An 18,243-nucleotide genomic window follows, 5' to 3' on the forward strand; every position below is an offset into this window, starting at 1 on the left:
GTGTGATGATAACCATAGATCCTGCAACATAGGAAAGAGTCAGAATATGCAGGCATGTGTAATGTTTGCAAAAACGTGGAATTCCACCTTCTTAAACATATAATTTTTGCTTCAAAATATCACTCCTGTGTTTTTTTAATGAAACATAACGTGTAAGGTCAGGAGTCAAAGGAGAGTGTCAAAAGATGGAGCTAATTGTCTTGTGAGCGCAACAACAAACATGGTAAATGTGTAGAGTGAACACCCGTCAGAGTGGAACTCTCTAACAATAACAAAAGTTCTGTGAGTAAATTATGTAAAGCCACCATAATAGGATCCAAACAAAATGTGTTGAACGCTCATCTCATCCGCAGGTACTCGTTGTTCCTCTTACCTAAAACGCCACACTGCTTGGCTGAACGGGGACACCCTCGCTAGTTAGCATCATCTAGCTGGCTTACTTGTTGTTGCCTGCGTTCGCTCTCCGAGCCACAACTTTGACGGCTTTCTACTTTGATGCTAATAATATTTGAAACATTACAATCCCAATGCTGTTAGTTGTGGTTCTGGTGTATTTATTAGCAGGTATATTTGTGACGTGACAGATGTAAACAACACTGGTAGTAGGGCTGGGCGATATATCCAGTTTGTAAGATATGTTTTTAAACAAGATATGAATTAAGAAAATATCGTAATATTGATATACCGTAATTTCCGGACTATAAGCCGCACCTGACTATAAGCCACACCAGCTAAATTTAGGGGAAAATACAGATTGCTCCATATATAAGCCGCACCCTTGTATAAGCCGCAGGGTTTTGATGTGTAATTAGCGTAGTTTATAGGGGTTCCTGCTACCACGGAGGGGATTGTCGGGACAGAGATGACTGTTTGGGAACGCAAAGCGTCCCATTTATTAACTATAAATCTTTCAATCAAACTTTCACATCTTTGACATGGCGAACAGCATTCGTGCAGAGTACAAATAATACAACGCTGCAAAGTAATACAAAGTGCTCGCCTGTACGTTATCAAAATAACCAGCCTACCGGTATATGAAAAGTCAGTCTTTAATCATTGTGTCATCGTCTTCCTCCTGCATACTAAAACCACCCAAATCCTCTTCGTCGGTGTCGGAGAAGAACAGGCCGTAAATAAGCCGCACCCTTGTATAAGCCGCAGGGACCAGAACGAGGGGGAAAAGTAGCGGCTTATAGTCCGGAAATTACGGTAATTTATTTCATGTTAAAATGACCAAACATCGCTTAGTTGTGTTCCTTGTTCTCCCTCTACTAAACCCCTCCCCTTCTTCTTTCCAAGACCTGCTTGCACTATAAGAACATTCATGATTGGTTGGTTGTTTACGATGATGAGTCACCATTGGTTAAGATTAGGGCAAAACATTAGGGACAGGCCAATCAGAGGCAAGATAGGGCGGGTCATGAAACCAGGAAGTGAAATCACAACAGACATCCCAAATGACGAGGAGAGAGTCGTAGACGAGAAGAGGGAATATTCAAGCGGGCCATTTATGTATTAAAAAAACTAGTGGAAGATGGCAGAGGGATTCTCTTCTTTAGATGTTTCTTTTAGTGATGGAGACCACGTCCAGGAAACCCACAATGTTGGCCACATTTGGACAAATGTATGATAAAACATTCATTTGACTTGTTTACATGTAAGCCCAAATCAAAACTGCTCTCCAGTTGCCAAGCTGGACATATTTGGCAGGAGAAATGCTGGCAAAAACGTATGTTGAAGTGAGGAAGATGATAGTCGCACAAAGAAGTCAAGTCACTTACTTGGTGCTGAGCAGAAGCGTACATGTGTGACAGTCCATTACATCCTCCACTGGGAATTAAAAAATATTTTTTTATCTGAGTTTGATACATTATTTGCACAGCTATGTTATTTATTTTACGTAGAAAGAATATTTTTCTGTTTTATTTATGTTATGTAATTCTGTGCTACTTAAACAGTTTATTTTATGTGCTGTTAATACCAATCTTGACTAACTGGTTAATAAGTGTTAATACCCATCTTGACTAACTGGTTAATAAAAGTGTTTACAGTACACTTGTCATTCATTTCAATTTCACTGAATCTCGCTCAAAAAGGAATATCTTTATATGTATACTTTCACCGTAAAATATATCCAGATATATATCGAATATGGAGTTTAAGTAAAAATATACCGTGATATACTTTTTAGTCCATATCGCCCAGCCCTAACTGGTAGTATATTAAACGAGGGGGCGTGGCTACAGAAGAGAGTTGTCAGTCACTACACGATGCGTGCGTGAAGCTACGTCACATCCGTCAACTTGTTTTATGGCAGTTATGATCGTGCTCGCTGTCACAGTTACCATGCTTTTCTTTTTTGGAAGCTGTATTTGAATCACAAAGTCATATAAAAGATTACATACAAAACAAAAGTTACTTAAATAAACTGTATTTATTTTGAAACCGTACAGAAACCTGAACAATGTTCTCAGCTTCTTTTTTTTTACTACTTTATTTACAGTACATCAAATCCCAATACTGATCATTTAAGTCTACTTTTTATTAGGCCGCAGACACAGATTTCAGTTACAGTAAGTGCTTTGCCAAAAAAAAAAATTATGTGATGGGAGTCAATGGCGCCCTCGTGTGTCATTCATTGCAATGAGAAAAGTGAAAGTGGTTGAAAATGTTGCGATAATACTCTGATTTTGTTAGTTTTTTGTTTTTTTTAATAATGTCCTGCCCAGCTTTTCGGGCAAATCATATAGCAGATGTAGATGCCCATATCGGCTGTTCAGATTTACTTTCCAAAAGAGAAGTGTAGGATACTTCTCTTGTTGCCTTATTTGTATTTTGACTTTATTAAATGTATTTATATTATCATTTGGTGCAGCCGGGCCGGAGCAGGAGGGGATAGAAAGAGAGAAAAAGGAAGACAGAGGGGGAATTGTGGGGGCAAGAGGGGGATTAGACAGAGAGACAACAACAACAACAGCAAACACAACAACAACAATAGAGCAACATCAGCAAATACAACATGTACAAATATGATGATAAAAGTAATAGCAAATAAGCAGTTAGCGAAAATAATACAGAGATGACAATGAGCATTATTACACTACAAATGGAGCAATATTAATACCAATAGAAATAGTGCTATTGATAATAAACAATACCAATACTTTACCTTTATTATCTACAATACAATTGTTCAAATGCAACAATACATATACGTAATGATAACTTGAGATACGAAAGAATGCAGAAAAATGGAGGGGAAGAAAGAGAAGCAACCTACATTAACCTTGTAGATTGTTATAGTAACAATAGGTTAAGCTTTGTCAGTGTGCCATGTGTTATACCCAGTTTACCCTAGGGCAACAACGTTAATATATGTTTGATGAAACGTAATTATGTGCATGAGTGTATGTGTGCATATGTACTTGTATATGTACAGTATGTGTGCATATGTACTTGTATATGTACAGTATGTGTCCATATGTACTTGTATATGTACAGTATGTGTGCATATGTACTTGTATATGTACAGTATGTGTATATGTGTGCTTGTACAGTGAATGTATATGTACAGTATGTGTATATGTGTGTTTGTTAGTTTTTTTAATTTACCCCTTGTTCATGTTTATATTCCTGTTCCCTCTTAATCTTAGGTAAGCTATTTTTGATACAAAACATGAATTAATCGTTCAAATATCACACAACTTGACGCCCCAGAAGCTCCGTCTTCAAAAATGACAAGTCTTGGAAGTGTCTTCACGGCACCGATGGTGTAGTGAAAACTTTTACTGAGTTCTTTGCATGCATGTTATGGAATTTGACATTTTCAATGATGACGATGTTAGTAAATATTTACAAAAAATGATGTGGTACATGAGACATGTAAGAGTCACTAAGACAGCTAAACGAAGTTGGTGCTGGGAATAAATCTCAAGGACAAATATCGTGTAGGAATACAATTACAGGAAATGTTGTCTTGATTTTCAAAATGTTCTTTTGGGGTTTGCGTGGCAGAACTTTGTGCTTATAGAAATGTTCTTCTTTTTTTTCTCAGATTTCCTCTTTTTCCTCAGAGTGCTAACATGTCTGAATATGATACTATTACAAGATAAATAAAATACACGACTCCATGAAGATGTGACTCTTACAACAACTCGCTATTCAATCTGACTCTTGGGGTGACCATTCCATTCAGAACCCACTCTCCATTTCAAAGAAATTCTCTCAACACATTTCATTTTAGAAAGATAGAAAAAGATTTTCTAAAGAGGTTGCGGTTTGCAAAAGTTCTTATTTGGCGTCCGTGTGACCTATACGAATAGCAAGTAAACGCGGTACGGCCTAAATAAAAGGTTTTTGTTTTTTTTAAATAGATTCTTGAACATTTTAATTGAATCATAATCGTAATGAATAATAACTTGGATGTGAATCCATCTTTGTCAGCACCCTCACTATTAATTCCTACAACCTTTTATATTTGTATTTTAGTTCTATTTAGTTTTTTTCTATCCGTACTCAATTAAGGTATGCTTAAAATGTTACTTATAACATAGCTTGCACACTTAAAAGTTTTATTTGACAGTTTAAGTCTGCAACAAATGGGAAAAACTGCTTTGACGTTGTCTGTTATTATTATAATAAGTATGATTACTTTCAAACAGGGTTTGCCTGGAAGACCCGGGGAGAAAGGATCAGCTGGAGAGCCTGTAAGTAGTTATTTAATAACAAAGTAGTAGACCACCACAATGTATCCAACAAGGAATCATCCAGTTATTACTGCATATTAGGGATGTCTGTGAATTTTTTTTATTTTTACTTGCGATGCAATAATGATGTATTATTTAATCTTGTGGAATGTATGAAAATATTTTTTGAAGTGAAATAAATCAGAGAACATTTGTAGGTATGAAAAACACCAACCTATTTATTATTAACCGTTTGGAATGAATTTTTCGCTATGCAGTATTTGAATTGAAGTGGAGTGGTAATCACAATAATAATTCATGAGGTTAAGCTCATGGCACAGTAAGTTGAATGATGCGGACACGTTTGTTACTGGATATTTTCGAATACACTTCTGTCTTGGAGACTTTGAATTGTTTATATTGACACTTGTGGTTTTATTGTTCAATGGTTATTACATATGTCTAGCTGGTGTGCTGTTGTGTGCTTAGCTGTTGTGTAGCTGCTATCTCCTGGTAGCCTGTAGCCTAGCATGTTTACCATTTGTAAATGACTTGACTAAAACATAAGAACTTGTGTGTTTAGTTGAGAACATTTAGATGTTAACTAGCTGTCCAGCTTTGCACAAGTAGGACTGCTTGTACCGCACATGATATCACACACACACACACACACACGCTGCAGGACTGGCTGAATCGTACATGTTATCACACACATGTAAACACGCTGCTGGACTGCTTGTATCACACAAGATATCACACACACACACGCAGCAGGACTGGCTGAATCGCACATGTTATCACACACATGTAAACACGCTGCTGGACTGCTTGTATCACACAAGATATCACACACACACACGCTGCAGGACTGCCTGAATCGCACATGTTATCACACACATGTAAACACGCTGCAGGACTGCTTGTATCACACATGATATCACACACAAGTAAACACGCTGCACGACTGCTTGTATGGCACATGATATCACACACAAGTAAACATGCTGCAGGACTGCTTGTATCACACATGATATCGCACGCAACTAAACACGCCACAACACTGCTTGCATCGCACATGATATCACACATTTTACGTGCAAGCACATATAATCTGATATTTTTCCAATAACTGTTTGTGCTCCATAAAACTTTCTTTTTGCTATTTGAAGCACAGAGTTCATATTTTTAATCTGTTTTCTTTTCCTCTGTAATATAATTAGTTGGTGTATTCTCTATCGTTTATCTCAGGGAAAAGCAGTGGACCTTTCTGACTTAAAACTTAAAGTAAGCACAGCCTCGTGTTTAAAATACAATTTGTTCTTTTCATATCTTTAAGTAAACGACTCTGGCATATTTGTAGGACATCTGTTCAGACTGCCCGGCAGGTCCACCTGGACCACCTGGAATCCCGGGACTCCCAGGCGATAAAGGACACCAGGGAGCTCCTGGGAAAAATGGTCAAGACGGCTACAAAGTAGGACAAAGTCATTTATATTCTACATTGTTGTAACATCCCATGTCACCTAATGTCAAGTCAATTAAGGGCCCTTAAGTGTGTGTGTGTGTGTGTGTGTGTGTGTGTGTGTGTGTGTGTGTGTGTGTGTGTGTGTGTGTGTGTGTGTGTGTGTGTGTGTGTGTGTGTGTGTGTGTGTGTGTGTGTGTGTGTGTGTGTGTGTGCACATTATTAGCCTTTAAACCAAGCAGCTAATTTGTTCTCATCAATCACAGTTGGCATGGCGGATGCTGGAGCTCATTAGCCAGGCCTCCTCTGGGGGCAGTAGTGAGCAATTAGGACTTATTGAGTCCCAGGACAGAGACTTATGGTCTGCTGTGCGTCTTACAGGGCTCGCCGGGGCTACCTGGACCTCAAGGGCCTCCTGGAACTGACGGAGGAAAGGCAAGTTAGCTCATTAACGCTTTATTCATCAATATAATTAATGGCTTTTGGCTCAGGGTTATTAGGCACACTCATTTGAATGTCTTACTAGTTTTTAAAAGTATCCTCAGGAGAAAAAAAAAACATATACATTTTTTTGTTTCCTAAATATCTATTGATTGATATATTTATTCTAAAATTAAACCACAAAATTATAATTATTAGCATTTTTTCTTTTTTTTTACCGGTAATAAATAAAATGTATTATTTATACAACTCTCACAGGGACTCAAAGGCGAACGTGGAACTTCTGGAGCCCCAGGAGACAAAGGAGAAAAGGTATTTACAAGACATAAACACACATATTCAATACACTACTATGTTTGAGGACGTAAACACACATATTCAATGCATTAATATGTTTGTATTTAGAGGACGTAAACACACATATTCAAAACATTAATATGTTTGTATTTACAGGACGTAAACACACATATTCAATACATTAATATGTTTGTATTTAGAGGACGTAAACACACGTTCAATACATTATTATGTTTGTATTTAGAGGACGTAAACACACATGTTCAATACATTAATATGTTTGTATTTACAGGACGTAAACACACATATTCAATACATTAATATGTTTGTATTTACAGGACGTAAACACACATGTTCAATACATTATTATGTTTGTATTTAGAGGACGTAAACACACATGTTCAATACATTAATATGTTTGTATTTACAGGACGTAAACACACATGTTCAATACATTAATATGTTTGTATTTACAGGACGTAAACACACATGTTCAATACATTAATATGTTTGTATTTACAGGACGTAAACACACATATTCAATACATTAATATGTTTGTATTTACAGGACGTAAACACACATATTCAATACATTAATATGTTTGTATTTACAAGACGTAAACACACATATTCAATACATTAATATGTTTGTATTTAGAGGACGTAAACACACATATTCAATACATTAATATGTTTGTATTTACAGGACGTAAACACATATTCAATACATTAATATGTTTGTATTTACAAGACGTAAACACACATGTTCAATACATTAATATGTTTGTATTTACAGGATGTAAACACACATTCAAAACATTAATATGTTTGTATTTACAGGACGTAAACACACATATTCAATGCATTAATATGTTTGTATTTAGAGGACGTAAACACACATATTCAAAACATTAATATGTTTGTATTTACAGGACGTAAACACACATATTCAATACATTAATATGTTTGTATTTAGAGGACGTAAACACACGTTCAATACATTATTATGTTTGTATTTAGAGGACGTAAACACACATGTTCAATACATTAATATGTTTGTATTTACAGGACGTAAACACACATATTCAATACATTAATATGTTTGTATTTACAGGACGTAAACACACATGTTCAATACATTATTATGTTTGTATTTAGAGGACGTAAACACACATGTTCAATACATTAATATGTTTGTATTTACAGGACGTAAACACACATATTCAATACATTAATATGTTTGTATTTACAGGACGTAAACACACATATTCAATACATTAATATGTTTGTATTTACAAGACGTAAACACACATATTCAATACATTAATATGTTTGTATTTAGAGGACGTAAACACACATATTCAATACATTAATATGTTTGTATTTACAGGACGTAAACACATATTCAATACATTAATATGTTTGTATTTACAAGACGTAAACACACACATTCAAAACATTAATATGTTTGTATTTACAGGACGTAAACACACATATTCAATACATTAATATGTTTGTATTTACAGGATATAAACACACATATTCAATACATTAATATGTTTGTATTTACAGGATATAAACACACATTCAATACATTAATATGTTTGTATTTACAGGATGTAAACACACATATTCAGTATGTTAATATGTTTGTATTTACAGGATATAAACACACATTCAATACATTAATATGTTTGTATTTACAGGATATAAACACACATTCAATACATTAATATGTTTGTATTTACAGGATATAAACACACATTCAATACATTAATATGTTTGTAGTTACAGGATATAAACACACATTCAATACATTAATATGTTTGTATTTACAGGATGTAAACACACATTCAATACATTAATATGTTTGTATTTACAGGATGTAAACACACATATTCAGTATGTTAATATGTTTGTATTTACAGGATGTAAACACACATATTCAATACATTAATATGTTTGTATTTACAGGATATAAACACACATTCAATACATTAATATGTTTGTATTTAGAGGACGTAAACACACATATTCAATACATTAATATGTTTGTATTTACAGGATGTAAACACACATATTCAGTATGTTAATATGTTTGTATTTACAGGATATAAACACACATTCAATACATTAATATGTTTGTATTTACAGGATGTAAACACATTCAAAACATTAATATGTTTGTATTTACAGGATATAAACACACATTCAATACATTAATATGTTTGTATTTACAGGATATAAACACACATTCAATACATTAATATGTTTGTATTTACAGGATATAAACACACATTCAATACATTAATATGTTTGTATTTACAGGATGTAAACACACATTCAATACATTAATATGTTTGTATTTACAGGATGTAAACACACATATTCAGTATGTTAGTATGTTTGTATTTACAGGATGTAAACACACATATTCAATACATTAATATGTTTGTATTTACAGGATATAAACACACATTCAATACATTAATATGTTTGTATTTACAGGATGTAAACACACATATTCAGTATGTTAATATGTTTGTATTTACAGGATATAAACACACATTCAATACATTAATATGTTTGTATTTACAGGATGTAAACACACATTCAATACATTAATATGTTTGTATTTACAGGATGTAAACATACATTCAATACATTAATATGTTTGTATTTACAGGACGTAAACACACATATTCAATACATTAATATGTTTGTATTTACAGGACATAAACACACATATTCAGTGCATTAATATGTTTGTATTTACAGGATGTAAACACACACATTTAATACATTAATATGTTTGTATTTACAGAGCGTAAACACACATATTCAGTACATTCATGTTTGTATATACAGGATGTAAACGCATATTCAGTGCATTTATGTTTGTATATACAGGACGTAAACACACATATTCCGTACATTAATATGTTTGTATTTACAGGACAGTAGAGACATGTTCATTACATGAATATGTGCGTATGTTGTAAGTTATATTTCAATAATGATTCTTTCTTTCCAGGGTCATCCTGGACCTCCAGGCCACCCTGGTCCTGCTGGAATGATGGGCTCAGCTGTAAATGATGATTTTTACTAATATTATTAAGTACTTACTCAAACATGAAATATGCTTATTTGTTATTTTCTTCCCTGTTCAGGGTAACGATGGACAACCTGGTCCTGCTGGTCCCCCAGGACCCCCTGGAGAAAAGGTCATGTGGTTTCACATTTATAAAAGCGAATTACCCTGCACACTTTCTCTTCGTAGCTTGCTGGCACACATACTGTACGTCAGCCAGAGATATGATATTTTTAATGACAGTCTGACTGTTCTTCACAGGGCAAAGAAGGTCTAAAAGGGATCCAGGGACCTCCTGGTCTTCCTGGCCTGACAGTAAGAAGAACAAATAGAAGCAGCATCATAAATAGGACATACATATACTGTATATATATATTCCATGCATCTGCAGGGTCCACTTGGCAAGATGGGCAAAGATGGCCAACAAGGTGAAGCAGGAGAACCAGTAAGTAGATTTCAAAACTAAGAAAACCGAAACAAGATAATAAATGTCATGCAGCAACTTGTGTTTATTGTCTTTTAGGGCAAGCAAGGTGAACCTGGACCACCAGGAAACTCTGGACAACGAGGACTTCCAGTAAGTCGCCGCCAGGAAGTTGAAATATGTCAATGGCAGAAAATAATAATAATAATAATAAATAAATATCTCTTCTGTTCAGGGCTTCAAGGGCCACAGGGGAGAACCTGGTAGTCAGGGGTCAAAGGTAAGCACAGCACACATCAGTCAGCATCTAATAGTAGTATTAGTTCCTTCATAAAATATATTATTATTGTTTTATAATAAAATAGTAATGCAATATTTTGTGGCAGCATGACCTGTACGTGTGAAGAAGAGCATGTCAAATGTCAATGAAAGAACGACAGGATGTTTCATACAAAGTTTTACTGCAACTTATTCCTAGCCCCTTCCTGCTCTGTCACTGATACACATATACTGTAATGGCAAATTTCCCTTGACATTGTCACTCTCCCCCTTGGCGTGCAACGCTCGTGCTGGTCGTTCTGGGTTCCATCCCCCGTCCATGTTCTGTCACAAAGAAATGTATGTTTTTAACATTTTCACAAAAAAGTTCATTTTAGATCAAATTCGTTTTCTTTTTTCGTACAAAACATGCATCCAATTGATTTCAAGTTTGATTTCAAAAGTCAATAAATGACAAATTTTTCACAAAAATTATAATGTGTGGGGTAGATTTTTCTTTTTTTTAATCAAATGATAAGGAAGGAAGGGTCTTTATTGTCATTGCACAAGTACAACAGACTGTCATTTTCAGCACTAACCCGTTCAAACAGCACATAATGACACACATAAATACTCCATCCATCTTCTTCCGCTTATCCGAGGTCGGGTCGCGGGGGCAGCAGCCTAAGCAGAGAAGCACAGACTTTCCTCTCCCCAGCCATTTCGTCCAGCTCCTCGCGGGGATCCCGAGGCGTTCCCAGGCCAGCCGGGAGACATAGTCTTCCCTACGTGTCCTGGGTCTTCCCCGTGGCCTCCTACCGGCCGGACGTGCCCCAAACAACACAGCAGCGGCTTTACTTTGAGTTCCTCCCGGATGGCAGAGCTTCTCACCCTATCTCTAAGGGAGAGCCCCGCCACCCGGCGGAGGAAACTCATTCGGGCCGCTTGTACCCGTGATCTTGTCCTTTCGGTCATAACCCAAAGCTCATGACCATAGGTGAGGATGGGAACGTAGACCGACCGCTAAATTGAGAGCTTTGCCTTCCGGATCAGCTCCTTCTTCACCACAACGGATCAATACAGCGTCCGCATTACTGAAGACGCCGCACCGATCCGCCTGTCGATCTCACCATCCACTCTTCCCTCACTCGTGAACAAGACTCCCAGGTACTTGAACTCCTCCACTTGGGGCAGGGTCTCCTCCCCAACCCGGAGATGGCACTCCACCCTTTTCCGGGCGAGAACCATGGACTCGGACTTGGAGGTGCTGATTGTCATCCCAGTCGCCTCTCACTGCGTGCAACGCCAGTGTGGAAGAGAGTCCAGCCCCTCTCGAGAGAACTGGTTCCAGAGCCCTTGTTGTGCATCGAAGTGAGTCCGACTATATCCAGCCGGAACTTCTCCACCTCGCGCACTAGCTCGGGCTCCTTCCTCCTCCCCAGCGAGGGGACATTCCACGTCCCAAGAGCTAGCTTATGTAGCCGAGGATCGGCTACATAAACGTTGCCTCTTTGGGCAGGCTCCATGGGGACAGGACTGGCCACCAGAGGGGGGCCCCGGTGACCCGCGTCCGGGCGAGTGAAATCGGAGTCTCGGTTTTTGTATTTCCATAGAAGTCTGTAGTAAATACTGTATGTATGAAATAATCACACAAAGCCAAATAATAAAAAAACGTGTTGCTTGGTATAAAAGACAAGAAGTCAAACTCCTGGAACAAATTTACTTTATTTTTTTAAATGTTAATCCTTTAATTGCAATCAATCTTTCATTTCCACCCTCATTTTGGAGGAGCTTATTTCCTAAGAGATTGTTCTCGACATATTACATATTATGATTTGTTAATATGATTCATAGTTTTGAGGCTTACATGAGTTTTTTGTCATATCCCAAAAAAGGGAGAAGATGGAAAGCCTGGACTACCTGGGCGGGAAGGCAAACCCGGAAAGGAGGTATGATATATTTCATATTTTTCAACAAAGACTTCTGTATTATATTCATTTTTTAAACAATGCCTGGAGCTTTATTTCCAGGACAAAAAGTACATATTCTCAGGGAGGAAGAAGCTTGTAATAAACTCATAAATACTCAGTAAATCTTCCTGCGGCCTAGCGGTAAAAACTGCAGCACAGCCAGTCCTTGCCTGTTACAAGTACATGAAATATTCTTCATCATGGAACATTTCTTCTCAGTCTTTTCTGGAATTCAGCCCAGTGATGATTAAAAGAAGCTCGGGGCAGAGCGCCAAAAAAACCTTTAATCATGTGGTTATTTTAATGCTGCTTTCTGAGTAACGACTCTTTTGTCCCATTTCATTGCATCCCACATTTAAATATGGCTGCATTGTTGGGATAGTACTTTTTTTTGGCCCCCGACCAAATCCTGCCGGTCCTACCCATTCACGTCAAATCTAACGGTTCCATGTCACGGTGACGTCACGTCCAATGGCAGACTCTCTAACTCGAGATGTAGCGATAAACTGTATTAATGATAAACTATTATTGATAACCGCAGTGAAACTCCCAACAGTTAGTATTCCCGTTTTAAATTAAGTTGATCGAAAAGCCATGACTGCACTTTAAATAAACTCACAGACTGACTGGCGCTAGCTCGCTATCTTAAATGCTAATATGAAAACAAGAGGCATTAACTATTTTCCCCATCAAGAAACAACATACCTCAATCTAAACTCATATAAACGTATATATTACTGTTTGAACACCTAAGATTGTGCGCATTAAACCTACAAGCTGTGCTCTCTGAGAACAGAGTGATTGATCGGGCAAATACGAGACTGAGGTGGTTTTATGGTGCATTCAAGGTCCACTGAAATAATAAATATTAATGGATTTTATTTTCAAGGCACTTTTCATAGAAATAAATGTGCTACAGTTAAAATCAATATTGAAAACAATACAAGTTTAGCAATTAAATCAGATAAAATACTTAGACTGAAACACTGTCAGTTGAGGCATAAGAAACATAAAACATGCAAAATAGTGTTTTTTTCTCACACAGTTTATTTTAGTTATTAAAAACAACCTTAGATTTCAGTGTGTATATGAGTACTTTTTAAGCACATTCAACACTATTGCCAATAGAATAATAATTCTGGTCACAATAGCCGTGTCATAAAATGTTCATATGGTAATAACCGAACACTCTCCAGCAGCACTGCCTCTAGGTAATGTTGAAATTTTCAACAAAGAAATTGACTCAGAAATGTAATAATAAAGCATAACAACTGGTCAGTATATTTATCATATTCAGCTCATTTTTAAATGTTTCAATAAAAAACAAGATTTTATTATTAAAAACAATTAATCTTTATCAACACACACAAAAGCACCGAAAATTGGTACCTGTATCGATTCCCATTTACTGGGACCTTACTGCTTTGTGATGGCAGGGTCTAAAGGGGCCTCCAGGACCAGAAGGCCTTCTTGGACCAAGAGGAGAGCCAGTGAGTAAGACTTCTCATGTCCCCGTTCAAAGACGAAATATGGCAATAACATGTTCTCTCAGGGCAAACAAGGAGAACCAGGGCCATCAGGCAAAGGAGGACTCCCTGGAACACCCGTAAGTCAACACACATTTTTAACACCATTTGTCACGATAACAATGTTGACAGATGGTCATGCTGCTCGATGCACGCTGATAAATAGGAGGAGACTGGAACGGGGCTGGAAGTGGTATTTGCCACAGTGACAAGAGCATCGTCGTATGTTCGGTGGAAATGAAAATGATGGTCAAGAAAGACTTTGAATGGCACACACCACAGGTTTTATTTAACCATAAAGGCATTTACTTATTTCCTGAAGTGCAGGTGGGATGACCATAACATTGTTTTCTGGGTCAAAATACTCAATCAGTGGTTTTGTTAGAACAACAAAATACTGAATGATTGCCAAAACGACAAAAAAATGTAATACTTTACTGACCATTTTGTCAGTTTGCTGTTTTTTAACAAACTACTTGTTGGAGGGACTAGTTTATTAGTGTAACTATACTAACTACAAAATACAATTTCAGTAGAAATGACATGCTAACATTTAGCACGTAAGCTATAAAGCATCAAGTAACAAAATATACGACTATTGGGTGCACGCCTACAACATTAGCAAAAAAAAATACCATACTAACATGCGAATGTTAGCATGTTTAAAGTTAGCTTGCGTGAAATAACAAAATATTTCACTGCAAAAGCATATTAATGTTAGCATGCTAGCAATGGACAAACATGATCAAGTAGCAGTTTGACTTGGCATCCATATATAGAAGTAGAAACACTTTAAATGTAGAATAAGTGTTAGGGGAAACCGGGACGGTACAGATAAACAGAGGTGGGACCAAGTCATTGCTTTGCAAGTCACAAGTAAGTCTCAAGTCTTTGTCCTCAAGTCTCGAGTCAAGTCCCGAGTCAAGACAGGCAAGTCCCGAGTCAAGTCCAAAGTCAAGACTAGAAAGTCTCAAGTCAAGTCCCAAGTCCTGCATTTTGAGTTTCGAGTCCTTTCAAGTCCTTTTAACCACAGACTAATATTTTTACACAGATTGTGTATGCTTTTAAAACGCTGTATTTATTTATTAAAACAAGTGCATTTGAAATTGCAGGAAAACAATAGTGCTGACATTGCAATTCATAATAGCACTATTAACCAGTCATTTTAAGAGTTTAAACAATTTTAAACATTTAACTCATTCCTTTACAGAATAAACACATTTGCAAAAACAAACATTAACATACTATTGGTTGTATTTTATGAAAATAATATTACCACAGAGTTGAGAAGGAGCAAAGATCTTCAATATTTGTATGTGAAAATCACAAATAAATCTTCTGGGGGAGGATGACCCCCTACAGGGGTTTGGTTTACAAACTTTCAGCCCCACCTAAAACAAAATTCACCAGCTGCCACTGATTATGATGCATTCTCATTTTAGGCAAAATATAAGACAATACTTTCTTAACAGTATAATTGTAACCAGGAATAAGTCTTCAAGTAACAATATTCAAATACTAACATTGTTGGGTAAGACAGAATTTGGTTTTATTCTGAATCCAGTAAAACAGATTGGTGGTTTTAGCTGATATAAAGACTTTCAGGTGTTTATATATGTTTATGTTTAAGTATTTGGCAGACGCTTTTATCCAAAGCGACATACATAAAAAAATACATATATAACAATCACTGTAAACATGATCATTTAAGGGAAGAATGTAATACAAAATATCAATACAAAGTGTCAAGACAGAATAAACTCTCTGCTGTTGCAGCAACAGAAATACAGTCTATAAGATATATAGATATCTAATGTATTCATACATTGTTTATGTAGCATGTATATATAACCTAATCATATTGTTTCTTCAACTTAAAAATAGCTGACCGTTTTTTCCCCCTTCTCTGGGATTATATTCCCAGTTTTGATCTCGGACGTCTGGTCACTTATAGCGTATAAGAATATTCTATTACTGTTAAGCAAACTATGAATAATAAAACATGTGTCCGTTATCATAGCTACACGTATGACAAAAAAACGCGTGAAAATGAGTGGTATTCAGTGAGGTAAAATGAATTAAATTCGCTGACGGTTCATTGCTCCTGCCAAATGAATTGCACTGAGTGGAGCGGATCACCACTCCAAGATGGCGGCCCCGCGTCTCGTCTGCGCCAGTAGGCAGTAGCGCTCGATGCTGCGTACCCTTATAAGATGTCTATGGTTATAACATTAGCAGTGAGTTTACAGCCTCACTGATTTAACTACACAGCAAATAAAAGTCATGTTACTTAGCCAATAAACGTTAGCTTACATTCAAAACTTACCCTTCTTAGTGCAACTTCAATTGTCGAACGAAGTTGGAAGTTGTTGCGTCTCCGTCTGTAATATTCGAACTGCGTGATTTGCATACGGCAATTCGTTTTTTGTTGACCAAGTCGTAGTTTTTATACCCAAACGAAACCAACTTTGGCATAATTGTTTCTCACTGCCGCGTTGTTTGACAACTCATGTTCGGTGGTTGTCCTGCAATTTGATTGGATGAGAGCCGTGGGATGAAAACAACGTAGATCTAATTTGGTTGGCTGTTGTACTGACAGCACACCAGCTGACAAGCAGCACACACGCTTATAGACACAGACGTAGACAATGAAAGATACGGAGCGTTCCCAAATAACTTTTTAAGTTTTGGGGAAAGTAGCAAGTCATGTCAAGTCAAAAGGCTCAAGTCCAAGTGAAGTCACAAGTCATTGATGTTAAAGTCTAAGTCGAGTTGCAAGTCTCTTTACATTTTGTCAAGTCGAGTCTAAAGTCATCAAATTCATGACTCGAGTCCAAGTCATGTGACTCGAGTCCACACCTCTGCAGATAAATGTCCTGAATCAGAGGAATGTTTTGGTGGTAGAATGGTTGAAAAATGTGGGACTAGTCATTGATAGAAAAAAGGTTAGAGAATGTGGGATTGAAAAGTTGGAATTTTTGTAACTTTAAAAATTGTTAGTTTGAATTTCCAGGATAAGTGGAATGTGTTGATGTTGAAATGTTTGAAGTTAAAGTTAACTAAGTAACTCGTGAGTATTTATGTACAATATCTATGGAAGTAGAATTGTCTTACATCAACTTATATATATATATATATCAATATGATATTAATACATATCCATATATTAATAAATATACAAATACAAATAGATAAATAATTTGTATATATAACGCATATTTGTAAATATATTTTTGAGATTTGAAAATATATACAAATACAATTTATAAATATAAAAATGTGACATACAAATAAATCCAGAATTTTTATAAATAAACATGTATTTGTAAATATATTTTTGAGATTTGAATATAAATATGCTTGATTTTGTATTTGTATTGAATTTGCATATGTGGATCGCTTTTTTGCTTTTGTGTCGATGAAACATTCCTCCCACAAAACAGATGCACAAATAAATGTGACTTACACACTCCCCTGAACAACCAGCAGAGGGCACTGCAGCCAGAGCGGTCTCGGTCACAGAGCATTATATGCATTATATGCAAAATGCCTGAGCTAGCTAACGTTAGCGTTGTATTAGCTAATGCTAATTCATCCAGTTAATCTGAAAGACCGTGCTAGCTGCTTATTTTATTGTATCAATGCCGTTTACTGACCTTGTCCCGATGTAGATACTGATCTCTTTATCAGTGAAATGTGTGTCAAATCATCATCATATATCTAACTACCAAACTAAGTTTTTAGCTATTTAGATTTAAATGTAACCAGCTAGTACACTGGCTATCAATAAACTGATTGACTATCAAGCTAATAATCAACAAGCAGAGTAACAAGTTAAAAATTGTACTCATTAGCTAGCCAACCAGTTAAGCAGCTATAACTAACCAATCAAATGACCTGTTTGGGAGCTTACTGACTAACTTGCCCTGGATATAAACAAACAACTAGCTGACTGACCAGCAAGGTTATTCACTTTTTACCTGGTTGATAGTGCCTAATTAGCTAGCTAGGTGGTAAATGAACAAACCAATGGGCTTGGCAGAGGTCAAAGAAAACCCACAAAGGGATCCTTGATGCCGAACAAAAAAA

At 36.4% G+C, this 18,243-nt stretch overlaps 1 protein-coding gene across 1 annotated transcript in view; it reads left to right on the forward strand.

The window, feature by feature from the left end:
• The window catches only part of LOC133635905 (collagen alpha-1(XXII) chain-like), a 97,450-nt gene that overhangs the window by 65,542 nt on the left and 13,665 nt on the right, over nucleotides 1-18,243 (forward strand). Inside the window, exons 40-53 of the mRNA XM_062029351.1 lie at nucleotides 4,662-4,706; nucleotides 5,934-5,969; nucleotides 6,046-6,159; nucleotides 6,529-6,582; nucleotides 6,847-6,900; nucleotides 9,920-9,973; nucleotides 10,056-10,109; nucleotides 10,238-10,291; nucleotides 10,368-10,421; nucleotides 10,500-10,553; nucleotides 10,636-10,680; nucleotides 12,554-12,607; nucleotides 14,065-14,118; nucleotides 14,181-14,234. Coding sequence (XP_061885335.1) covers nucleotides 4,662-4,706; nucleotides 5,934-5,969; nucleotides 6,046-6,159; nucleotides 6,529-6,582; nucleotides 6,847-6,900; nucleotides 9,920-9,973; nucleotides 10,056-10,109; nucleotides 10,238-10,291; nucleotides 10,368-10,421; nucleotides 10,500-10,553; nucleotides 10,636-10,680; nucleotides 12,554-12,607; nucleotides 14,065-14,118; nucleotides 14,181-14,234 — 780 coding nt within the window. The remainder of the gene's footprint in view (nucleotides 1-4,661; nucleotides 4,707-5,933; nucleotides 5,970-6,045; nucleotides 6,160-6,528; nucleotides 6,583-6,846; nucleotides 6,901-9,919; nucleotides 9,974-10,055; nucleotides 10,110-10,237; nucleotides 10,292-10,367; nucleotides 10,422-10,499; nucleotides 10,554-10,635; nucleotides 10,681-12,553; nucleotides 12,608-14,064; nucleotides 14,119-14,180; nucleotides 14,235-18,243) is intronic.

This window comes from Entelurus aequoreus, linkage group LG20 (genome assembly GCF_033978785.1).
Source record: "Entelurus aequoreus isolate RoL-2023_Sb linkage group LG20, RoL_Eaeq_v1.1, whole genome shotgun sequence".
Classification (NCBI taxonomy): Eukaryota; Metazoa; Chordata; class Actinopteri; order Syngnathiformes; family Syngnathidae; genus Entelurus; species Entelurus aequoreus.